The sequence below is a fragment of the Anser cygnoides genome, chromosome 8, assembly GCF_040182565.1.
Source record: "Anser cygnoides isolate HZ-2024a breed goose chromosome 8, Taihu_goose_T2T_genome, whole genome shotgun sequence".
In the NCBI taxonomy this organism is placed as follows: domain Eukaryota; kingdom Metazoa; phylum Chordata; class Aves; order Anseriformes; family Anatidae; genus Anser; species Anser cygnoides.
Window position 1 is genome coordinate 13,442,423 of NC_089880.1, and position 24,808 is coordinate 13,467,230.

General features: G+C 46.1%; 1 protein-coding gene and 1 long non-coding RNA gene across 6 annotated transcripts in view; one reads left to right on the plus strand and one right to left on the minus strand.

Moving 5' to 3' along the window:
* Positions 1 to 1,044: 1,044 nt before the first annotated feature.
* Positions 1,045 to 24,808, minus strand: part of TNN (tenascin N) — a 30,510-nt gene continuing 6,746 nt past the window's right edge. For 4 of the 5 annotated variants that reach the window (XM_067001786.1, XM_067001787.1, XM_067001785.1 and 1 more), the window contains 16 exons: positions 23,277 to 23,732; positions 21,959 to 22,330; positions 19,533 to 19,796; positions 18,480 to 18,665; positions 17,877 to 17,966; positions 15,460 to 15,723; positions 13,909 to 14,172; positions 12,844 to 13,107; positions 11,769 to 12,032; positions 9,159 to 9,289; positions 8,500 to 8,632; positions 7,516 to 7,667; positions 5,996 to 6,092; positions 5,157 to 5,324; positions 4,334 to 4,497; positions 1,045 to 3,787 (listed from right to left, as the gene is read on the minus strand). In XM_067001786.1, coding sequence (XP_066857887.1) covers positions 3,644 to 3,787; positions 4,334 to 4,497; positions 5,157 to 5,324; positions 5,996 to 6,092; positions 7,516 to 7,667; positions 8,500 to 8,632; positions 9,159 to 9,289; positions 11,769 to 12,032; positions 12,844 to 13,107; positions 13,909 to 14,172; positions 15,460 to 15,723; positions 17,877 to 17,966; positions 18,480 to 18,665; positions 19,533 to 19,796; positions 21,959 to 22,330; positions 23,277 to 23,688 — 3,369 coding nt within the window. In that variant the 5' untranslated portion in view covers positions 23,689 to 23,732 and the 3' untranslated portion in view covers positions 1,045 to 3,643. Of the gene's footprint in view, positions 3,788 to 4,333; positions 4,498 to 5,156; positions 5,325 to 5,995; positions 6,093 to 7,515; positions 7,668 to 8,499; positions 8,633 to 9,158; positions 9,290 to 11,768; positions 12,033 to 12,843; positions 13,108 to 13,908; positions 14,173 to 15,459; positions 15,724 to 17,876; positions 17,967 to 18,479; positions 18,666 to 19,532; positions 19,797 to 21,958; positions 22,331 to 23,276; positions 23,736 to 24,808 lie in introns of all 5 variants that reach the window. The other variant, XM_067001788.1, reaches the window with a different exon arrangement.
* Positions 19,791 to 23,596, plus strand: LOC125183946 (uncharacterized). The gene is made up of 3 exons (XR_007166806.2): positions 19,791 to 20,874; positions 21,774 to 21,845; positions 23,460 to 23,596. It is a non-coding gene; the product is annotated as an uncharacterized lncRNA (long non-coding RNA).

Sequence of the window (24,808 nt, forward strand, 5' to 3'; positions counted from 1 at the left end):
TTTACAAAAATAAATTACTCCAAAACCGCAATCAAATGCCGTATCTCTAGCTCTCAGTCATGTTTACTTTCACGGGGAAATTTTTCTTGTATCTGTGCCCTGGCCCTAGATAAGACAGTGGGAGAGCTCAGTGGTCAGAGGCTCTGTGCCTTCCTGTCTGCAGCCAGCTGTGCAGCTCGGAGATGTTTTCTTAAAGAAACAGCTTAGCTTAATCAAGTTTAGCGGCCTCGCCTTGTTAATGAACACAGTCGAGCTCCTCTCCCCAAGGGCAAAAAGTAGCAGGAAGAAGAAAAGCAGCATTTTGGGCTGCAGAGAGGGTTGTTTTTTTTTTCCCTTGTGGAGGGTCTGCAGCACAGAGTGAACCCCAGCTGATTTTCATCAGACAAGTATTTCACGGTGTCTGCAGCTTCTCGCAGCTGTCTGCGCCAGGCATGCAGCAGGACCAGAGCTTCCCCAAATGGTGCGGTGGGCGGCTGCACTGTGCTCCCCCTCCAGGAAAACAAACAAAAATAAAATCTGTCCCCAGGGGCAGGGCGAGAAGGGGGAGGCGAGGGGGTCAAGTTGATCGTCCCTTAAACTGGAGCAGTCCAGGGATTGATTGAGGGAGTGCCAAAACTGCCCCACATGCTCCTGAAACACCACTAGGAGGGGAGAATTGGATTCTCATCGAGTATTCTGCTATTTCTTCAGCCAACAGAGGCTGAAGCAATGACCAAGAGCAGCATGGCTGCTTGCTAAGCAAGCGCCCGGTGCAATGAGACACTCCTGCCTTCTCTCCCCGTAGCCCAGTGAATGCCGTGTTACGCTGTTCAGAGCACAGCACCTATGGGAAGCGGGGGGGACACCTGGGGAGGTGGGTGAGGATTCCACCTCCTCCGCACAGCTGCGTTGTGCAGAGTCCAGCCCTCCAAGCGCCAACAGCAGCAGTGGCTGTGCTGAGCCCGACGTAACACAGCAGATGGGTCCTGGCATGGCCATCAACAGCACAGTCCCCATCAAACCAGTGATGCCCAGGCAGCGCATCCTTCTGGGACTGAAGTTCTGCCCTGGGCACACCGCAGACCTCACTGTCCACAAAATTTGCAAGGCAGAAGCTTTGAGAAGCTGTTCTGGCCCTAAGGCACAACAACTGTAGGGCTGGATATAGCCCCAAAACAAGGGCAATAAGAGGATGTGAAATTTTTATGGGACTACCCCAAGCAGCCCAAGCCTTCAGAGCAGACCAGCCAGCTCCTGCAGGCAAAGAAATTGCATTATTGGAGCAGTCTGAGCTTCTAAAGCTGTAATAGAGTGGTTAACCCCAAAAAAGTCTTTCCATGGAGGCCAGCTGGATACGGGACACGTTCTCCTAACTAGCACGAAGAGAGGATGCCATCCCGTGGCTGTTTGGAAATACTGACTTTCCACATAGCTCTTCTAGCAGCTGCCAGTGACTGCCCTTCCGAGTGAAGAGAGGGCCCATACTTAGGAGGGAAAAGTAAATGCCACCTCAGAAACTGCTAATAAGGTGCCTCACTTGCCTTTAGCTCTGAGATACAAAGCTCAGCCTTCTTAAGAGAATATTCCTTGCTCCCAAGTAAGTTCCAGCTTTGGAGGAGGATCATGTTTTGCCTCTGTGGTTTGCACAGGGAAGAGCTGCTGGGAGCAGTCATACCTGCTGCTTTTTAGAGCACACACTTGCTTTTAGAGTAACTGAGCGTAAGGCTAGCCCTCAGGTCCCCCTCGCTCACCTGCCTCACACCTACACCGTGCCCCGTAACTGACCATCACAGTGACACCTGTCCTCTCACGCAGACAAGTGCACGACGGTGAGGAATCACTTCAGCACAAAAAAGAATCTCCCTCCTTTTCCCATGTCCTTGTCTCATGCTCTTACCAAAGAGCTGCAGAACACTTCAAGTGCAATTTTCCTTTCCTCTTCTCCCTCCATTACTCTCTTCCTTCCCTGATGGGGGGGGGCGGAGAGGCGTGGAAGTCCTCATGCAGCTCAGCTGAGTCTCTGCCTGCCACCCCCACAAGCAACATCGAAATGAAAGCAGTACAAAGAATTTAGAGCTCACCTTTGAGACAACTCTCTGGCTAGCTCTCCTCAGCCAGGTCCTACCAGCCACAGAGCAGCTAATAGCTTTACAGTATCAAGTCATGAAGAGATCACATAGTCCCTGTCTCCATTCCAGAGCAGACTCCAAAGGACTGATTTTTATGGTGCCAGTTTTTCCACATAGCTCTGGCAATGCTGGGTATTGCTCCACCTCTGTAAAGAAAGCTTAGTTTAAATTGAAAAGAATAATAATTCTACCACCCAAAGCAAAGAAGATAGAAATATTTTAAGACCTCCTTTATTTGCAATTTTATTGCTTCCCCACAGTCTGAGAAATATTGTTTAAAACACGTTGCTCAGCTTAGCACTGGGATAGAAGAGGCCACTAAGACATAGGACAATCACGTTCCAATCTGCTCAGACAAGCAAGCCTTTAAGCAAGCATCGTTTGGTGAGCTCATACTTACTTCTTCCTTGGCCGTAGCTGGTGGTCCAGAATTTACATATCCGCTCAGGGCAAGAAAGTAAAACTCACCTTTATGGTTGTGAAGAAAAAAAGGCAGCCAAATGTGAAACCAGATGCTGGAGCCCATCTGAATCTGCAGACAGCCTGAAAGGAAAGCCTGAGGGAGAGTGTGCAGGATCAGTCTAATTCCAAGATGCTCATTTTAGTGTTGGATGATAAGCGATATGATTTCAGCATCACTGGCTACCCACACTGCTAATGAAAAAGCAGAGGGCGGCAGATGGAACAGTCGCATAGAGAATTTTCTTCATGGTCTGTATCAGGCAAGTGTTATGTAGAGGTTTGGGATGGTAGGAAGAGCTTGGAGGAGTGTAGCCCTCACAGTCTCACCTTTCTGGGCATCATCTGGGAGCGTGAACATTAATTCACTGCATGTCTCCTCAGGCTTTTCGCCTGACTGGGAGACAAGAAGAGACAAGCTAAATATAGAGCAGGATTTTTACTTGGAAAGATGTGATATTGGAGTTTGAGGAACCCAAACTACAGACTCTGCCTGGGTTAATGAGCCCTGCTAGCAGTCTGACAATGTCTCCCAAAGCCCAGCAGTTTGACTGGAGGAAGAGAAAGGAATGCTGTGCCCCAGAAGATGAGGGGAAAGGAAACAAGGACTACAGACCAAGAGAAGGAGAGGAGGCTGTCTCTCAGGAAAGCTCTCTCTGGTACAATGTAGGGAGCTTTCATTTTTCAGAGGGGTCAAATTTATTTTCGCTGAAGTCTGAAGTGGATGGCACCAGAGAATAGAGGAGTCAGCAAGCTGGGTTTTAAGAAACAATAGCATGTATTAACACTTGTTTTATGCGCAATTCATAAAAGTTGCATACATTGGATCAAGCGGGTCCTTGTCACGTTTAGCCAACCAGGGAAGCTACAAGCCCAATGCCCCCAGCGAGCCCCCCCCAGTCTCTGTCAGATCACCCATCAGGAGCTCCAAAGGCTGGAAGCAGGCTGGGCTGCAGACACAGAGACTTCTGGGGCAAGTTGGTCAGCAGTTGCTTCCAAAGTGTTGGAAAAAGTCATCCAAACCTAACTTTAAGAAATACCAAATCATAATTTTGGGGTCCTGCACAGAGGACAATTTAAGCCCTGATCTTCCTCCTTCCCTGTAGAGTTCTCTTCCTCCTCCCAAGGATTGACTCATTACTAGAAGACTGAGGACGGATCTTCATCTCAGTAAAAGGGATGGAGAACTCATGGCCCTTCCATGGCTCCCAATTCACCCCCTGGGAAAAGACCGAGGAATGTCTTTTATTAAAGCATGCAGATCAGTGCTAGGAGTTTGCCACTCTCCCTCCACCCCAATACCATTTAACACCACCCCCCCCTCCCCCCGAGATGCTATTGTTCACCAGATTTTGACTGTAATTGTAATCAGTTTTCCAGACACTCCTAATACAAATTAAATCTGTCTGGTTTGGAACCCAACTAGACTGAGCTGTCTTCAAGCACAAAATCAGCCTGTACAATAAGATGCACATCAAGGCATGCGCTGAAAGCACTTGCTTTTTTCTCTGTTCCCCTGTGAAATCAAGACAGCTCCACCTCAGATATCTCCGTCCACCACAGGAATCAGGAGGCTGTGAGCTCAAACCCTCTGGATCGAGGGAGAATAGAGTAAGATCCATGAGCTTCCTTATGGATCATTTTCCTTTCACATGAAATGAGTTAAAATAGCCTTGGCAATCTGTCCTGCTATAGCCCCCACCCTCTGTGGGTCTTCCTAAGGCTAGAGAGAAGAGTTGACTTTCACACAGAGATGTGCCACTCACCTCGCTGTGTTTGCTCTCCCCGTATTTCCCGTTCAGGTTGGCCAGGTGGCAGTTCTTGTACCACCACGCGCCATGGTGTGTCAGAGCACAGTTGCTGAGAGCCACATCATTGTCTCTGTCCCACGTTGTGAACTTCCAGCCATTATGGTAGGTCATGGCATCCCCTAAGGGAAGGGATTGCAGACAAGAGTAGGAATAAGGGAGTCCAGTTGCTCAGCTTGAGGGTTTATATCAGGCAGAACAAAGCAGGCCTGTCAGGGGAAAAGCAGGATGGGGCTGGAGAATAATTTCTAATTGACTGCTATTAGAGGCCATGTCCAAGGGCTGGGTGCTCTGGTGCTGAAGATCTTAGGGCAGCAGGAGATTAAGAAGTAAGTGGAAGACTACGGATACAACAGCAATGGTAAGGATTTGCTAGTGGCAGAAGCCAGCACCAGGATAGATACTACTGCCGAGCAAACTTCCCTTCTGAACAAAAAAGATTTTCTTTGCATTTCTCAGCTGGGGAGCTCCAGAAGTTGCTCCCCCATAGGCACAGGTTATCTCATGGAACTGCTTCACAGTCTGCCTGTCCAGCTGGGTCACAGAGCAGCTCTCTTCCCAGCAAAAGAGCAACTTTCTCCCGTCCTTAACAGGAGACAGCCCTGTGGGAACACTCTCCTCAGCCCTCCTGGGAAGTCCAGACATCACTCCTCAAAATGAGCCACATCCAATCTAACCTGACCTAACGAGCTGCCATGCTACTGGCAAAACCAACACAGAGTCCCCAGTATTTGCTCCCCTGTGTGAAGCAGAGAGCGCACAAGTCGCAGGCACTCCTCACCAGCATTGCCTCTGTAATTCCCCACCGACAGCCTGTATCTCTCTCTGCTAGAGGCAACCTGGAAGAAGTCGTAGACAGCATAGGCAGACTCATTGGCTGTCCGCAGATCCACCCGCAGCTCATAGCGGATGGGGCTGCTGCTTGTGAGATTGTGCAGCTGGTCAAGACCTAGAGGGAAGAAAAAAATACTTTTAAAAGGGAAAAGCCTATTCACCTTTGCAGTCCTGGAATCTCACCCTGTGGCCATTTTGGTTAAATCAGCTATTTCCTGCCTGCCTCCTTCCCTGCTTGATGCTGTCATGACATTTTGCCAAGTTTATGCTGTCTTATCCCATTTTCTGGCAAGAGATAGCATTGTCAGAAAAAAAAAAGAAAAAACAGATTAAAGCAGCACAAGACAGACTGTGCAACATTATTTTTCTAAGAACATTTAAAGACTCTTGCTCCAAAGACCTTGACCTATTTAGGGCTGGATTCTCTGATCCAAGCAGAGCTAGCTAACAAAAAATGACTGAGCACACTGGGTTTTGTATAATAGCCTGGATTTTACATTTTCATCAGCGTATTTTCTTTATTTCTCCTCTTATAGGAGCATGCAAGCCTGAAATATACATTTCCAGAGTTTGGCTTGCTCTGGGACCACTCCAAACGCCAAATATGTCAGTGGAAAGACTTAGCAGGCCTTTACAGATCCTCAGTGTTTCATTGGCACTTCCAGGGAAGACACAAAAACTGACAGGTGAGGACTGAAGGCTCAGCAGGGCCCGGGTATTCCAACATTTAAGTGCTTCTACAAAGCTAATCTTCAGCTCTTCACCAGTAACACCCTTGTACTGTACCAAGCCAAAATTCCCCAGTGGGATCTCCAAAGCCTTCCACATAATTTTTCCAGCGTTTGTAGAAATCCAGCTCGCCTGTGTTCCGCCTCTGAAACACCTGCAAAGCAAGAATTGCTGAGTGAGAGTTCACAGCAGGCCGAGGAGAGACAAAGAGTATCGTGGTGAGAAATCCTCATCGTGATTTAAATACAGTCTGAAAGGTGAAGTGTTTGGGAACAGACAAATCTAGCTAATGGTATGCTGCAGCTGATCAGGGTACATACGCATTCATTTTCATTTTCTGACTCCAAAGAATCATATAATCATTAAGGTTGGAAAAGACCATCTGGTCCAACCTTTAACCCAGCACTGCCAAGTCCCCCACTAAACCATGTCACTAAGCACTACATCCGCATGTTTTTTGAAGACCTCCATGGATAGTGACTCAGCTACTTTCCCTGAGTAGCTTGTTCCAATACTTTACAACCCTTTCAGTGAAGAAATTTTTCCTAATAGCCAACCTACACTGCCCCAGCACAACTTAAGGTCATTTCCTCTTGTCTTGTCACTTAGTGCTCGGGAAAAGAGACCCATTTCCATCTCGCTATAGCCTCCTTTACAGTAATCGCAGAGTGAAAAAACACCTGGGGTGAATACTTAGTTGTACAAATTTTACAGTTTACTTTTGCAGGATCCCTGCCTGTAGGGATTAGTGGAAATCTCCACACTTGGGCAAATCAGGCTTATGGACAAGATACAGAGGTACGTTTAGGTTTCTAAACTTCACCAGAATCAGCAGGACTTGGGCAGTAATACACAATTTGTTTCAGTGGAGAAAATCACTTATCACTGAAAATAAAAGTGAAAGAAGGGAATGAAGATATTTTATTTGGTCGTTTAGGGAGAATCTCAGATTCGTTATTTCACCCTTATACAAATTCCTCACCTCAAAGTGCCTGTGTTCTCCCTCCAGCTTCCCTTGAAGTGACTCACTGTGCAGTCAGAGTCTGGGTGCATGCTCACAGTACTAGCATTTAAAACATTACCATCAGCTGAAGTGCATTAACTGTCCACACATGTAACCTTACACTACGGTCAAAATGAGATAACCTAGCTTAGTCAATTTATTGCAAAAGATCTTTAAGCTAAGTTGTACTAACTTGTCTTTTAAAGGGACTTGAGTGCATCCTCAACAACCCCTGTGCCCCAATTGGCAAGAGATAGCATGTTAAACTGCCATAACTCAGTGATTACCCTCAATCAGCAACAATATAAGCTTTGAGTCACACTCATGACCAAGTAATGAAAAGCCCAGCATCTCCCTGTCAAGCTTTTGAGCCACTCAGCCTCTCACAGCTTTTCTACCGGCTGTCTGAGGGTTATCCATCAACATCCACCTCCCTTCCTAAAACATTGCCACTCCATCAAGGCAGGTGCTGAAACACAGCAGGGCAGCAGAGGAAAAAGCATCAGCTAAGCCCAGTATGAGCTTCCCTTGACCACATTCATTTGAAAAAAAAATAAATCAGGGAATCACTCACTATCCACCCGCCTCCATCAGTGGTCATGTCACAGTACACCTGCATCGGCCTGCTGCTGTCTCCGTTGAGGTAAATGGTGTACGTGCCGCTCAGGCTGTCTCCATTCTGCTGCGTCTGGCTGCAGTCTGCTGGATATGGGTAGAGGAAGCTAACTGGGTGAAGAGAGAGGCCAAGACAAAATCCATCAGCAAAGCAGGCCACAAAGCTGGAGCAGGCATCTCACACCCTTAGGAATCTCCTACAATGGTTCTGGATGAGAAGAAAAGGAAGCGCCCAGCTGCACCAGCAGGTAGCTGCAGGCAGCCTTCCCCACTACTTGGGAGCTGGCACATGAATGGGGCCACCAGAGGCTGCAAGAGATGCAGTCCTGGGTCACAGTGAGAGCAGGACAAGGAGCCCTTGCCTGTGATGGTGGAAATGCCAGTAATCAGGGAGTTTATTTTCTCTGCATCTCACAACCTGTCCACAATTGGCAACCGCTGTGAGAACTGGCATGGTACAAGAGACTCCCACATCAAGCTGGCGTGAGATTTTGTGTGATTTGCTGTCATCCTGGTGTACGTATCCTGATCTCTGAAAACAACCCAGGCAGCTGCCCAGTGCCACAATAGTACTTATACAACTGCACCCTACTATTACGAGAACGGTGCAGAAAGATCCCTAGCTTATCATCATCTCTTCTGCCCGCTGGCAGCTCACCAGGAGGCTTTGTCCTGCCCTTGGCCAGCAAGGTTTGCCAGCAGCACTGACCAATGTGGGCAATCTCCACTTGCTCCATCCTGTTGTGTTTCCAAGCCTCCAGATGGTGTGGCTTAGAACGGACAATCAGCCAGAAGACAAGCTGTTGACTCACTAGATGACTTGCTTCTGTTCACATAGTTTCCCAGTGCGTCTGTAGAACAGGAACTCCATCCCTGACCTCTACCGTAAAACACAACAGCTGCAGAGCCCAGGGAAAAGTGCAACACCAAGGCCCGATCCTACCTGTTGAGAAGGTACTGTCTGTCTTTCTGCTCTGACGATCTCCCTTATAGGCCATCACAAAAATGGTATATTTTGCTCCTTGTTCCAGTCCTTCCAGCACAAACCGTTGTTCACTAGGACCCAGCTGCACTGCCTGCCAAATAAAACAGACTGAAGATCAACCCAAGTTTGAATAGCATTTAGCTTTTCTGGACTACAGCGCCTCACACTCTGCATCTATTTATGGGCTTTTCTTGTAGAGTTCAGACAGGCACACACTGGCTGCATACCCTTGAGATGTGCAGTCCATTTCCTCAGAAGGAAGAATTGGAGCAGGGTCTCAAGAAACACTGTTACGACACTTACTTTATCCCTGCTGAGTGCTGCTCTTCCATGTGGTAACAAGTTAGAAAAGCAAAAAAAAGCAGCAAACCTGTTCTCTTCACCATGAACATCTGTTGGGAAGAGGCATTGCACCGTCACAAAGTCCCTCCCAGCTTCCACTCCTGACAGTAACACATTTCCTTCCTTAGGCTCTGCCTCCCCAGGCTATGGATAGCACAGATTCCCCCTCAAAATTGTTTCCCTGTAGTCCATATACCCACAAGATCCAACTGGCAGAGCCTATAACCACAGGGGTGATCTCAGTGGGTTCTGCAGGGCTGAGGAATTCACCGTACCTTGCTGGTGCCATCTTGACCTCGGTATGTCAGAGAATAGCCATCAATCTGTGCTGCAGGAGGAGTCCAGGTAACTACACCAGTAGACTGAGTCACATCTGATACACGCAGGTTCTTGGGAGGATCAATCTCTATTGAAAAAGAAATGAAGAATCATGTCCCTTTGCATAAATGAAAGACAGCAACCCCATTGTAGAGCCTGGGCAGAGCTTTCAATGTCTGATCCTGTTACCTGGAAACTACAGAAGTTACTCGGTGAAGTTCACAGCTAGCAAGAAACAGCCTAGACCAACCATGGCAAGGTCTGTTATAGATCCGACTTGGGGTGTTTCGTAGCCCTGCAACTGGCCCAACTGTACAGGGACTCCAAGGGGCCTAGGAGCTCCTGATCCACCTGCCTGAGAAGCCCGAGAAAAAGGCAGTTCACAGCAAGTGTCAAAAAGCATCTGTCTTATGAGATAACCACAACAGGGCTCCAGTGCTTCCCTAATGATAAAAGCAGATTTCTAAAGCTCAGCTAGAAGTAACGCTAACGGAAGCAGCCTCGAAGATTTTCATCCTATGTTTGCCATATTCTGGTGTTTGGGGAATATCTTAAAGAAAATAGCAGTAGGTTCGTATGACCTTCCAAGTTTTAGAGGGAGGGTACTTGGTGGGCAGTGCTGGCCTTGAGGGAAGAGTGCTCCAACCCTGAAGCATGCCTGAGTTTATGGCAAACTACAACTGAGTAATTCAGCACAATTCCCTGCTCCTCCATAGATCTCTGTGGTTGACAATGGATCTGCCATTTAATTTGCCCTTTGATTCTGTTCTTGTCTCTATAAACCAGGCAACAACATTTCTCAGACCTTGGAAAGTGTTATGAGGACAATGGTAACAAGGATTATAATGCAACAATGAAATATTAGAGTTGTGAGAAGGCCAGAGAGGAAGACAAGGCCAGGCCATGTCTTTTTTAGATAAAGAACAGAACAGTGTGGCTTCTCTGGATTCCGTGTACATAGGGTTACCAAATATAGGGTTATCTTAACAAAGATAAAAACGGAGAAGAAATCAAAACACCAAATACAAGGAAGTGACAGATCTCTGAAGTTACACGTTGTTCAAAACACAAGTTATCCATTATAACCGAAGACCGCCATTCAATAGGTTCCTGAGTTAAGCATTAGGTCATTATTCTCATGCTTGGTATGGGAGACTACTACACAGTTGCTTTAAATGAAATGACTCAGAAATCTTCTCAGAGGTGCTCATTACATGTACACCTCCTGTTGGACAGAAGAGGGAGCTAAAAGGTACCAAATCCATTAGAAAAACCAAGTGATGGGAAGCGCAGCCTTAGAGACAGTCCTCAGATTTGCTGCCCTTTAGGAATAGTGCTGTCAATTTCCACAGCTGCAGGATATTACTGCAGAACAGCTCCCTGCTACAGCCTGTTTTAATGATAGGGAATAAGCAACCATCACCTAGAGTTAAGAAATGTATTTTTTTCATGAGAAGTTGGACTGTTTTATCAGAGGTGTCTTTTTTTTTTAATATATCACTAAGAGGAAAAAAATGTGTAGATATATCAAAAATATCCCTACTGATGCTAAATGCATTCCCTTTCCGGGCAGTTTCACTTCTTGTGAAATTTCCAAGTGCATCCATTGTCATTCTATTTCAAAAAAAAAAAAAAAGTACATTTCAATTTGCTGAAACTCTCCTTGATTTTTCCAGTTCCTGACAGGCTTAGGCTTTTCGCCTCAACAGATCTCCATTTGTCCCCGTCAGCTGCCCTCAACCTCTGTAAGCACTGGGGAACTGTCTGGCATCTTGCCCCAAATCTAAGCTTTATCTGTTCTCTCACACCAGCTTGACTCAGAACCTAAGAAAACGTACGTTAGCAAGGCCAATGGATATGGAGTGACCCTGAAATATTCCCAGAACACCATAATCCTTAAGGCTGACTGAACAGGACAGATTTAAGCCTGTTTTGTAGTCTCCTAGGACCAACCTAAGGTCATGAGTCAGGCCATTATTTTTAACTGTCCCTGAATCTAAGACAGTTTAACTTTTGGATGTTAAACCTCTGTTAGGCTTGATAGCAGCATGCAAAGCACTGCACACTTTTGATTAAGGACAAGTGAAATAAGGTCAGTACTCAGCTGTCACAACTGTGTTATGACATCTGCCTCTTCTATCGCAGCCTATAATAGTCTCTGCTATACCAGGCTATAATCACGCACTTATCTCCAGAATGGGTTTACCACTGTGGATCTTCATTACCCAGTAATGCAATGAGAGATCACAAACTGTAAAATAACTAGACAGTGGGGTCCTTCCACCCTGGTTCTCTTCCCTTCCACCCTGGTTCTCTTCCCTTCCACCCTGGTTCTCTTCCCTTCCACCCTGGTTCTCTTCCCTTCCACCCTGGTTCTCTTCCCTTCCACCCTGGTTCTCTTCCCTTCCACCCTGGTTCTCTTCCCTTCCACCCTGGTTCTCTTCCCTTCCACCCTGGTTCTCTTCCCTTCCACCCTGGTTCTCTTCCCTTCCACCCTGGTTCTCTTCCCTTCCACCCTGGTTCTCTTCCCTTCCACCCTGGTTCTCTTCCCTTCCACCCACAGTTACCTGTCAGTGCATCCGTGCTTGCCCTCTTGCTCTGCTTGCTTCCCAGCTCTGCCCAGAGATGGATGGTATACTTCATGCCTGCTTTTAGTCCTGTCAGAGTTGTAGTGCTCTTGGCTTTCCCCACTTCCATTTCCTTGGTGTCCCCATCAGCAGAAGTGTAGCTCACCATATACCTATCTATGGGAGCTTGGACGCTATCCCAAGAGATGGTGGCTGAGTCCTCTGTCACTTGGTCAGTTACCAGATTCTTTGGGCTGTCCATTTCTAAGAAATAAAGTATGGAATATGGAGGATGAGTAACTGAAAGACACATGTTGCTCTTTAAAGCTCTTGATTTCTAAAGCCCCATGATATAGATGGTGTACACCATGTCTGGTTTCAAGTTAATCAGGACAGTGAGACCTGTGTCCTGCCCCATCTATCCCCCATTCCCAGGAAGCTGCCAGTCAGTCAGTCTTCAGCCTAGCTAAGCAGCCAGCTCCTGTGAGCAAAAGCCTTCATTATATTAAGTGAATTACTGATATTTAAGAGACTTCTTCTGGGCTCAGACAATTCTCTATCTTTTCATGTTATAGAAGATGAGTAAAATGGGAGCATTCCCTTCCAAGTCCGGATTCATTGGTAAACACCATTCTTATTAGTGGCACTAGTTGAACCACCCGAAGTTTAAGCAGGGTTCAACAGCAGCAACATATACTGCTGAGCAGCACTCAGCCACACCTGCAGAGCTCAGCACACCTGGACACCAAAATCAGCAGACAGGGCTGGTGAGTGAGGAACACAGTGCTTTACTAAAGCACAATGAAGCTTGTGCTGGTCTGATAGCTTCTGAACTAACAGATCAGTTCAGTTGTTAGTTCCTAAAAGCAATTAGCATTTTTCCTCTTGACTCAAGGGGAGACACCATTTCTATCTGAAGCTTTCTGTCTGAAGGTGCCTGGAACATGGATGTTTTCTCATCATAGGCGACCACAAGATGAACAGCTGTCTAGCATATGCTCTGCAACAGGCCAGAAGCAGAGATCACCTTCACATCACAGTGTTGTGTAGTACCACAAAGATTCTCCTGAGATACCTGTCACTGCCTCAGTGCTGGTCCTCTTGCTCTGCTGGGTTCCCTTCTCTGCCCAGAGGTAGATGACATATTTAGTGCCAGGTTTCAGTTCTATCAGAGTTGTGGCAGTCTTGTTCTTCCCCACTTCTATCTCCTTGGTGTCACCATCAGCAGAGGTGTAGTTCACCATGTACCTATCTATCGGAGCCTGGACCCTGTCCCAGGAGATAGTGGCTGTCCTCTCTGTCACTTGATCAGTCACCAGGTGAGTGGGGCTGTCAATATCTGCAGAGTGAAAAGTTAAAAACACAAGTTGTCACAGTCAGGCTGTGCTGGGCCACCAGGAGACTCACCTCCAGGACCCCTCACCAGGAGACTCTCCTCCAGGAGTCCTCACCTACAGGACTGCCTTTTTTTTTTTTTTCCCCTTTTGTTAAAGAGACCAGGATGACCCCGCTGCACATTTACCCACCTCCCTTCAGCAAGTCCCTGACCTAGAGCATGGGTATTGTAAATGCTTACAGCCGCCTGCAACAGATACAGACATTCAGCTCTACAATGGTATAAACCAACAACCCTCACACCAGGCAAACCACTACATCTTCTTAACCGGGACTGGCCACAGAGAGGAGAGAAACAAGATGGTAAGAACAACTGAGGAACTAGGATTAATCATCCTATTGCAAGAAAAGACATCCTGCATGCTGTTAATCTCTCTGCACTCCAATTTCTTCACCTGCAAAAAGGAACTTATTCCTTGAAAAAGGATAAACTAATTAACAAATTGAAATAAGACTATACAAATACATGAGAGACGCTAGAATAGCATCGTTTGCACAGGTGAAGACCACTAATCCCTACTAGTAATTGCAACATAGCCTATTTGTAGTATGTACAGGTAATTAGGGTGTCTCTGTGATAATGTTGAATGGGTTTCACAGCAAGATGCATTAACCTGAAGACTGGATCTGCTAAGCTTCAATCCCCCTCTATTGTGAAACTAACTGCCTTGGGATGGGCTTATTCAGCATTAAGGCAAAGCTGGGCTGTCGTTTATGCTCTTAATTCACACTATTGCCCTCTTACCTGTCACAGCCTCAGTGCTGGCCCTCTTGCTCTGTTGTTCTCCCTTTTCTGCCCAGACACGAATCACATACTCCATGCCCGTCTTCAGTCCTGCTAAGATGGTGACATTCTTGTCTTTCTCCACTTCTCTCTCCTCTGTATACCCATCAGCCGATGTGTAGCTCACTCTGTATCTGTCTATTGAAGCCAGGACTTTTTTCCAGGAAACAGTAATTGCATCCTCTGTCACTTGGTCAGTCAACAGCTTAGTTGGGCTATCGATTTCTATAAGCGGAAGTAGTTATTAGAAGTTTTAGTATAGCACTGTGGTGATCACAATTGTCTAAATATTTAAGACAACATAAGTTTTATAGGCAGAGGTAGTATGTTTTATTAGACTATCAAATATATTTGAAAAACAGATGAGCTTTGGGAAATTATTCTGCGTGCAAAGACCTAAAAAAAGGCTTGTGCATCCAAAAGCTCCTTTGCTTTTCCTCCAGCTCAAACTGGCAACAGATCCAATACAAGTTTTGTCTTTTGCTACAAACCATGTTTTGATCACAGTACAAATAACCAGTACTTAAGTAAATCCCATTGGCTATCCCATTTGTGCACCCAAATCATTTTTTACTCTTGGATATGGAGTAAGGTAAATAAAACAAAGGGGCTAACAGCTTGCAAGTCCTACCATTCTTGACACATTGGTAAAAACCAATTATGTTTATTTGAACTTATCTGCTTAAACATCCCGAATGGAGCATCCCAAACATTCCCCTTGGTAATGCCTGCCTGTGGTCATTTTACCTTGCTAGGCAGCTGAACTCCACCACAACCGCTGTACTGGTTTGTATGGGGTCTGGCTGGGATGGAGTTAACTTTCCCTGCAGCAGCCCATACAGACCCAGTACACTGCCACAGAAGTGCAAATTGCACAGAGGCGAGACATTTGCAAACAGTCGATAGAAACTGCTCCTGCATGGCCACATGGCTGGCTGAATTATAAAAACTGCGCTAAACAGTGCTTCAAGGAGTTTCCCAATCCAGCTGCAGATGCTGCTGCAAGCATCCTTGCAATTGAAGCTCCCTGCCACCAGGGGACAGTGACCAAATGTCCTGTTGAGGAGATCTGATTCCCCCACATGATTCTTACCTTATGCCATGATACCAATACGTTTGCTTTTCTATTTTAACAAACACTCTGCCATGACTGTGCAGAATCTGTATGAGCCCACAGTACTGCTGGGAAAGGTCACTAGAGTCACCCAAAGAACAGCTTGGAGGTGGTTTATGGCATTTTTAAGGCAAGGCATGAATTACACATTCCAGTTATAAGGCTTTCGCTTTGGCTGCGTTTCACTGTTCTCGCTACTGACAGTAACTGGCCCATAACAGGACTCAAAAGGAAGAACCTTCTCCTAAGCTGGAGATCTGTTCAGCCACACTGGTAAAAATGACATGAATTTTTTGCCTTATTAAAAACCCATGCAATGCAGAAGCTGTACTGAAACAAGTAACATTGAGTTTGAAATTCAAACCTAGCTCCCTCCTGCTGCTGCTGCTGCAACTTACCTGTCACAGCTCTGGTGCTGGCCTTCTTGCTCCTCTGGGGACCCTTCTCTGCCCAGATGTGGATGATATATTCCATGCCTGGCTTCAGATCCAGTAAGGTGATGATACTGTTTTCACTGCCCACCTCTATTTCCTTGATGTCCCCATCAGCTGAAGTGTATCTCACCATGTACCTGTCTATGGGAGCCTCGACTTTATTCCACGAGACAGTGGCTGTATCCTCCGACACTCGGTCTGTCACCACATTGGTTGGGCTATCAATTCCTGGGAGAACATTTTGAAATGCAGGATTAGGAAACTCCATCCAAATGAAACCACGACTATACCTGTCATAGCATGTACACATTTCCTTCATTTTGCCTTGCTGCTCTAGCCAGTTATAACAGTCATCCAGGCTCCTCCTACAGCCCCTCAAGAAAGAAAGGCATCCATGAGGAGCCAGAATAGTCAGGGTGGGAAGAAACCAAGATTTTTCCACTTTCTAGATGATCTAGATGAAACATTCCATTGCTTTCTGTAGGAAGATCTTACAGTCCTCTTGCCTCACTTTCTCTGGGTAATGACTGTAGCATTACCTCTGTGCCTGCCCTCCTCACAGCACTCATCCTTTCTGGGTCTCTGGTGTCAGCCATTTGTTGCTCCTTCCTTTCTGCCTACCCTGCAGACCTGTCTCTCAGACTCCCCCAGACTACAGCTATTTTAGGCTATGTTTAGTCTTGGCTCTTGCAATAACTGGTATTTGTGTTAGACCTAAATTTCAGAGGTTATATAAGAAAATGAGCAGGATTATTCATTGTGGATTTTTTCTTTTCAAGAAGTTTTCCTGCCCCCATGTTTGTGAAGAACAGCTTAAAAACATGATCAAAGGGTGTTCATAGAATCATACCATCATAGAACACCCTGAGTTGAAAGGCACCCACGAGGATCATTAACCCTAACTCATAGTAGTTCCAAACAATCAGAATCTATGTGCGAGAAGCACAGCCTTAAAAAGACAGTGGAGAGGCTGTAGGTTTTGTTGTCTTACATCAATTTATTTTTAATGGAACAATTTACTCAGGAATGTCAGGCCTGATTTGGCATATTTCAGTCTTTGGATGCCGCTCACCCTCCCTTTTGTAAGAAAATCGATTTTCAGAGTTTCCAGTTGTCCTGGTTCCAGTTAGGACAGAGTTAATTTTCCCTCATAGTAGCTGGTAGGGTGCTGTGTTTTGGATTAGGATGAGAAGAGCGCTGATAACATGCTGATGTTTTAATTGTTGCAGAGCAGTGTTTACACCAGGCCAAGGACTTTTTGGCTTCTCGCTCTGTCCTGCCAGCGAGCAGGCTGGGGGTGCAGCAGGAGCTGGGAGGGGACAGACCCAGGACAGCTGACCCCAACTGGCCAAAGGGGTATTCCATACCATCTGACGTCATGCTAAACAATATATAGGGGTGGCTGGCCGGGGTGGGGGCCGGCTGCTCGGGCATAGGCTGGGCATCGGTCAGCGGGTGGTGAGCAATTCCATTGTGCATCACTTGTTTTCTTACACATTATTATTGTTAATACTATTATCATTATCACTATTATTATTATTGTTATTATTATATTCCTGTCTTAATAAACTGTCTTTATCTCAACTCACCGGCTTCACTTTCCCGTTTCTCTCCCCCATCCCAGAGAGGGAGGGGGGAGGGTGAGCGAACGGCTGTGTGGTGTTTAGCTGCCAGCCGGGTTAAACCACAACACCGGTGTTTTACAGGTAGAATGAGACTTCAAAATTCTTCAGGCTCCCTTTTGCAATATAGTAACTAGCTGAAAAACATTCTGCCATGTTTTTGAAGAGTTTGAAGCATCAAAGAACCAACAGGTTTTCCAGACCTGCTTAAACATACAGGTCTGAAATGACTGCGCTGCCATTTATAGGTAAAATATCCACTACTGTTCAGGTCACAGCCTGGTGAACAGAAAAATAACGCTGGAGCCAGGGAATACAAGAAGGAAGAACTTATCCTCTTTCTTATTGCTCCTGAGCTCAGAGGCCAGACAAATCACCAGCGGCTAATGGCTGCAAAGTAGTCAGCAGCAGCAGCCATACACAGATTGGAAATTGTGTGCTAGGTCTCAGCGAGGTCAAATTATCAATGGTCTGGGTAGAGAAAGCGAGAACAAGCAAACTCAGAGTTACTGCTGGGCCTGGTGCTGAGCTCATTTCAAGTTAAGGGTAAAGATACTGTAGGTTTAAAACCAAGGCAAAAGACTGAGCTAAGACTAGGTTTAATGTTTAATAAACTGCATAGACAAGCTTAAACAAGATATAAGTACCCCTGACTGCAGTATGCATGAAGAAAGCAGCCAACTGTGTACCTTTTGCAACCTTGAACTGTCCCTGAAACCTGTAGTAACATCATTAGCATAAAAGAAACTTCCCACCTACCAGTCTTGCCACTCACTGAGGATGGTTTCCCCTCTTTACCATCTTTCACAGGTATGACAGTGACCTCGTACTCTGTGCCAGGTTTCAGGCCTAAAAAGAGCAAAAGGGAGCATTACCAACAAGTAGGAAAGACAGTAATTTTTCTTAAACAAAGCTATTTTGTTTAGTCTACCCAATTCTAGGTTTGCAGCAGAGTCAAAGTAAAACGTGGATTTCTATCTGAACTTCCATTTGTCTTGAGAATGCCTTGGTAGCACTCCAGCCTTGCCATTAGGGTCTACTTTGACTACAGTAAGTGAGGACTTCCCTAACATCCGTATTCCCAGCTCTGAAATAGAATATACTTTATTTCTGACAAGGACAGAATTAAAGCTGAATGCCTTGAAGCCTGTTATCCATAGGGCACAGAAACTTTCTCCTTGTGGAGGTACCCATTATTATGGGATATGGGAATCCCAGTAGATCTTACTCTAGCCTACAGTGGTCAGAAGGTGAAGGAGAACACTTGAGAGAGAAGAATTTTCCCAGGACTATGACCAAAATCAATCGCTCCTACCACTTCTCCCTGTCCTTGCCCAATTTGGAATAGTCACAAGTACTCACCAGTCATGATGTGTCTGCTCTTGGTGTCACTGCTTTTGGGCACCACAACCTGTTTCTCATCCATCTCCACCAGGGATCTGAACTTCAGCTTGTAATAATCCACATCCGTTGGTGGGTTCTCCCACTCCACTTCCAGGGAGTGCTCCATCTCCTCCGTCATCCAGATGGCATTGAGTGCTGACAGGACTGGAAAGGACAAAGCAGAGTGCCAGGAGGAAGCAGCATCAGCATCAGAAAGTGACTATAAGGTCCTCCTTCCTCCCCAGTTGCCTTCTCTTAGACCTGAGATTTTCCTCAGCCAAACAGAAGAGCTACATCAGTACAGCACAATAAGTATTTAAAAAGGCTTAGTTTTATCCATGATAACATGCCAACTCAAGAGTTTTCTGGCTCTCAGCTCCCACCTATTGCGCTAGAAAAAAAAAAAAGTCAAAATAATCCAACTTCTCACTTTTGGCCAAGGGCAGGCAGCCAGCATGCTATCAGTTGCTAATAAAATAGCATTTCATTTCTAGAGAGACTGCTTCAAATACAGTCTTTCCATATGCAACCTCCTGTTCTCAGTAACATCAGGTTCATTCAGTCCTGGAAAGAGACTATGAGGAAAACTTGCCGCTGTGGGCATTTTTGGCAGATGAGTACCTAGAGATGATGTCCTCCCTACTTTGAAGTCCCTTCTTCATCCAGTCAAACAGTACGTTAGTCTTAATAACATGCTGCCTTTTTGCATGCTTTCATTTCTGCTTCTTGCAGTGGGCAACATCATGGATTCCCTGAAATTCAGAGGTGTCAACGCCAGTCCAATTTGGACAAGGTAAAAGGAGAGAGACGAATTTTGCAATACTTTCAGCTCCAGCAACACAGATCTAGAGACAGTTTCTCCAGAAGAGAACAACAGAAAACTGTGACTGGGATTGGGAAGAGAAACTACTCTTCAGCATTCAGACAGGATGCTGAAAACCTGCAAAATCAAACCATTTGCTCTAGTTGCTTGAAACTAAATTTAAAGATCTACAGATCTTGACTCTGAAGAAAGAGACTGTCAGGTCCTACCTGTGCTTGCTTCTAGATGCTTGGGCTCACTGGTAGTCCCCTTCTTTACATGACGAAGTGTGACATTGTATGTGGTGCTGGGGTGGAGACCCACAATCTCATAGCTGAGCCGCTCTTTGGGCACATGGACTTGTTTCACCAACATCTCATGTTCTACTGGGTAATAGCTAAGGAGATAATTATCCACATCAATCATCTGATCCCAGCTGACAGTCAGGGAGTCCTCTGTGGAGTTCAGCAGGCTCAGGTTCTGAGGAGCAAGCACTAGAAGAGAAAGAAAGCATCCATCTGTAGAGCAAACATTCAGCTCCTTGTCTATCTGAAAGAGAAAGTCACTATTTAATTATTCCTTTTACGGACTGGAAAATAATTCCTGGACTGTACAAAACCCAGGAGATGTTCAGAGAAGCTCCTGGCCCAAAGTGAAAGGGATCATCACAGACACCACTGACTCACTCCGAGGTGAATTAGGAGGACGGGTGGCTGTGGAATGTGCCAGAAATCTGTCTTGCATTCTGCTTGCGCTCATCAATCTCTCTCCATCTGGCAGCTTCTCCTCCGGAAGCAGACTGAGGCCCTAATGGCCTAAGTGAGCAGGAAACGAGCAGCACAGTTATAGATTGAGTGCTGGGCTGAGAGCGCACACAGCGCTCATCAGGAACCCTGCTCTGCTGGGAGCAGCCAGGAGTCCCTCTTTGTTTTCCTTCCTGTTTTCTTGATTATGGCATCAAACACAGACTTCTTGATTAAACTTATATTGTGCTGAGATACCAACTTTTTTTTTTTTTTTTAAGGATACACTCATTTTAAACTGTTCTTTCATTCACCTTCAAATATCCCACGGCAGTATTTCGGAGTGGTCAGTAAACAAGAAGTCTCAGAAGAGCACAAGTCAATACCTCCTGTTCAACGTGTCTTTGTCCTCTGTTTCTCCTTTGCAAGGATTTGCAAGGCATTAATTATACTGTTGCACGCTTGACAGTAAAATCTAGATGTTCAGACATTCCAGTTACCATGGCAATGTACAACAAGATGCATTATTTCATGATCTGAGACATGTACAAAAACAGTGCTCAGTTTAAGTGTCCCAGGAAGCAAAAATCTACTCCCAACTGGAACAGAAAAGGCAATTTGACAGCTATGGGAGGTGGGCGTTTGGCTTCAGATGCTGACATGAGAACCACTTGACTCCGGACTTAAAATAAGCAGGAATGGAGGCATAGTGCCCAGAAACAGCAAAACAGATCGTGCAACATGTATTAGCTCTGCAGCACTTGCTCACTCACATATTCAGAGACCAGAAACCACTTTCACAGAGTGTAAAACACACAGAAGGTGTCAGGTAAGGAAGAGGACCCAGCCAGCCCCTTGGAGAGGCTGGATGGGGAATAGTTCTCTGCTCTCCACCTTTATAAAGCTGCTGTCTCCTGAGCAGGAAATTCTGGTCTGCTGAAAGGAGAGAACGCTGAAGCCACAGAGAAAAATCTCTAAGTAGTGCAGAAGGGGTAGAAAGAGTGAAGTTTTCATGCAGAGCACTCGTTTGGGTGAAGAATTTGAGCTAGTAATCTGTATAAAAGGTGACAGGTCTAAGTAGACAGGTCAAGTCTGAGAGGTGAAGGATGACAAGGAACATCAAAGACCTGCCAGTAAGGTCACTGCACACCCCTACTGAACACCAGCTGCTGCGCAGTGTGCAGCTGTTACTTGCCTCTCCTTCCTGAGGAGCTGTGAAATATTAGACTAAGCACTGATGTGCTGAGAAAGAAAAGTGGCTTCCAGGGCAAAAGACTCAGTGCTAAGGCCTGGAGTATCACCTTGCAGTTATAGGGAGATTATAGGTTTTCCAGAACAGGCACCAAGCCACCCAGCATTAAGCAGAGACTGCTGGATGCAGGCAAGTTCAGTCCAGCCGCCTCAGGCAAATGCCACCACCTTGTAACAACACATCAGGGTAAGAGAGCTTCCTTAAAACCTCATTTCAAAGGGTGGTTATTTAAACACTCTATATATATTGTCTAACATTTTACCAGGTCAACTACCTTACTGACAAGCAGCACACACTGCAGCAAGCATGATTTTACCTTTTATTGTCTCACTTGTACATCAAGCAACAGATTCTGATTCCCTCTTTAACTACAGGGTCTGTGGACAGCTTTGCTCTCTCCTTCAACTGCTATACATAGGTAGGTTTGTACTTTAACTTGTGTTTTCTCCTTTCCCTGACTCAGAAATGTTTTCCAGGCAATTCTTGAAGATACGGACCACTCAGCAATCCTTGAGTGCAATCCCAGCAGGAACTTGGAGAGAAACATGGTGAGTCCAGGCTTGGCTTGCCTGTGGGATTAGCCCAGTTCTTCTCAGGGAGGGAAAAAGGGAAACTCAGAATGAAAGAAAGGAGGCAGAAATAACTCACAAGCTCGTCTTACCCTGGGAGCAGTCAGGGCCAAAGAAGCCCTCATGGCAGTAGCACTCTCCTGTGTCACAAAACCCGTTGCCACTGCAGTCCCCGGGACATCGTTTCTCACTGCAGTCCTCTCCAGTGAACTCCTCATAGCACTGGCAGACCCCTCTGGCCGTGTCACAGATCCCGTTGCCACTGCAGTTCTCAGGACAGAGCTGTTGGCTGCAATCCTCACCAAAATAGGGCTCATCACAGACACACTTCCCACCATCGCAGCGCCCGCGGCCGTGGCAGCGGCAGGTGGGGTGGGAGCAGTCACTGCCCTCCCAGCCCTCGGAGCACTTACAGCTGCATGTCTCGTAGAGGAACGTCCCGTGGCCGCTGCAGGGAGAGACGCCTGGCCAGAGCACCAGGATGGCAGGTGAAAGTAAAAAAAAAAAAAAGGAAAAAAGTTAGGAACAGAACAATGAGAAGGTGTGTTCAAGGTCACTAAATGGAAAGCTTAATTATCGTGGGAAAACATGGGCTGGGAAGACCTGAAGACATCACAGACATCACATGGTCCACCTGCCCCTCGTCCAAAAAGTGACCAGCTCCACTCTTGTATTTCCCAGTGCATTTGTCCAGGGTCAGCAGTAGTACAGATTCCACAGACGCACCAAACAATAAATTAGAAAGCTTTTCACAGCCTCTAACCTCAATCTTCCTAGTTGTAAGTGAAGCTCACCACTGTTACTATAAAGATCGAGAGCACACTATGCCCATCTGCTATAAGCCTGTTTTATTTTCATGTATCCAAGGACTTAGCACTTCTCCCTGTATCCATTCCTCAAACAACACCAGTTTGTTAAATCCTTTCTTATAGGCCATGCTGTATAAGCCTGGGATTGCAGGAAGAGCCAGTGGCTGCCACAAAACATCAGCACCAGAAACTGCTCTTCTTTTAGTCAAGTATCAAGGAAGAAATAAAGCTAACGATTCTCAACAACTGCAAAATTCTGGAGGCAGAAATGAGAAAGGGAAGACAGTAACAAAAAGGGCCTTCTTCATCTTCTATTCTCCCCTACCCCAAAATTCCTCCATTGAATCCTCCCGTCTACATGCCTGGGGAGATTTCCCTTGCACTGGTTCCAGAAATGGTGCATATTACTGCATTTTGGGACCTTCAGATTTCTTTTCACATCACAAAACCCTGAGCACCACTCCATCCGCAGGACTCAAGCATTTCACTCACAGGGAACCTCCGTAACCCCTTACAGATTGATTCCAGTCCCCAGATCTCTGAGGAAAGCAGGCTATATGTGGGAGAAAAAAAAAAAAAAGATACTGCAATTGTTAGGTACCTTGGCTTCCCCCACAGCACTTCTGAGGGCTGCAGACTTCTCTCAGCTCTGCCACTTCTTTCTCCAGCTTCTCCATCCTCTCAAGCAGACCTTTGATGTGGGCCAGAGTTTCACAGTCCCCTTTGGGTGACTGCACATGGATGTTGTGCCTAAAGATGATATTCTGCTCTTCGTTTTCCTCAGCCTCCCCAGGATCTAGCTGCACCTCACTGTTGTCCGCATGCTGCAGTGGATCTGCCTCCACCTTGATCTGGGAGGACGCTGGCAGGTCAATCTTGTAGGAGTGGCTGAAGGATATTCTTTGACCATTGCTGGTGCAGTTGTCAGATGCAGGAAGCTGAGCGGCAGATGTCTGAACAGCACAGCACAGCAATACCCCAACTGGGAAGGCAAACCAGCTCCGGAAATCCATCCAGCAGGTTTTCAGAGGAAGCACTGATCCCTCAAACAGCACAGCTACTTTCAAGAAGAAGAAAAATGTAAGAAATGTGGTCATAAAGCTGGGTTTCATGATTTTTTTGAAGACAACTTCTCCACTTTGTCCTGATTCAGTACTAGGTTGGTCACTACCTCGAAGAGAGTCATGCTGGGTGAATCAGATGCAAAAGGGCTTCTAGAACTCCTGACTAGGAGCTTTAAACTTGCAGTTATCAAATGACACTTAATATCATAGTCCTCTGCAATTATTAATTCCACCATAGCTCTTTTCATCCCCTGCAGTTACAACTGCCACTGTATCAGTTTCCTAGTTGTGATCCAGATCACCAATTGGCAGGCCATGGTAAGCGATCTCCTGCAGCACCTCAGCTTGCACGGTTTTCAACTAGAAGCTTAACAACTATGGTAATGCTGCGTCCATGAAAAATTCAGAAAGCTGTCATTTATCTTTCGGTATAACAAGTAGATCACTTTCTGAGGTCAGCTAAGAGCAGTGGGAAAGCAGAACAGCTTTCACTGGCATAAATATACGGCTGCTTGCAGCTGGAAAATGACTCGTGGCCAGATGTGTCGCAGTGTCCAACATCCATGCCCTTCTCCCGACATCCACAGCCAAACGTACCAGTTCAGCACAGGGCCTGACAACACACTGTGCGCTGACCTGACACAGTGCCAGCCCTCGTCTTAGAGTCCCCATCTCTGCATCTGCCTGCTGGAGACAGAAAAGAGGTTTCTGTGGAGCTGAGGACACCTGCTTTGGAGAGGCAGGACTGACAGCCTTGCCTCACCTCACCTCATTAAGTCTCTCAAAATGCTCACTTTTGGTACAACTGTCCTGACAGACATTTGAACTGGCTACCTGCAGCTTCAAGCTCTCATGTTGATTACCTCTGACTTAGTCCATGACTTCAAAAAGGCCCTTTAGATCACTGTTTTTTAGCTGTGGAACTCAAACGATGCATGAAATGAAACCCAGCCTCCTCGCCCAATATAGTACATAGCCTACACTGTTACCTGGATTGGGGGAATTTAAACATTTCCTCCATTTTAAATTGATTTGTTAGTAATTTGTGTACCTGAACACTGGCTCTGCT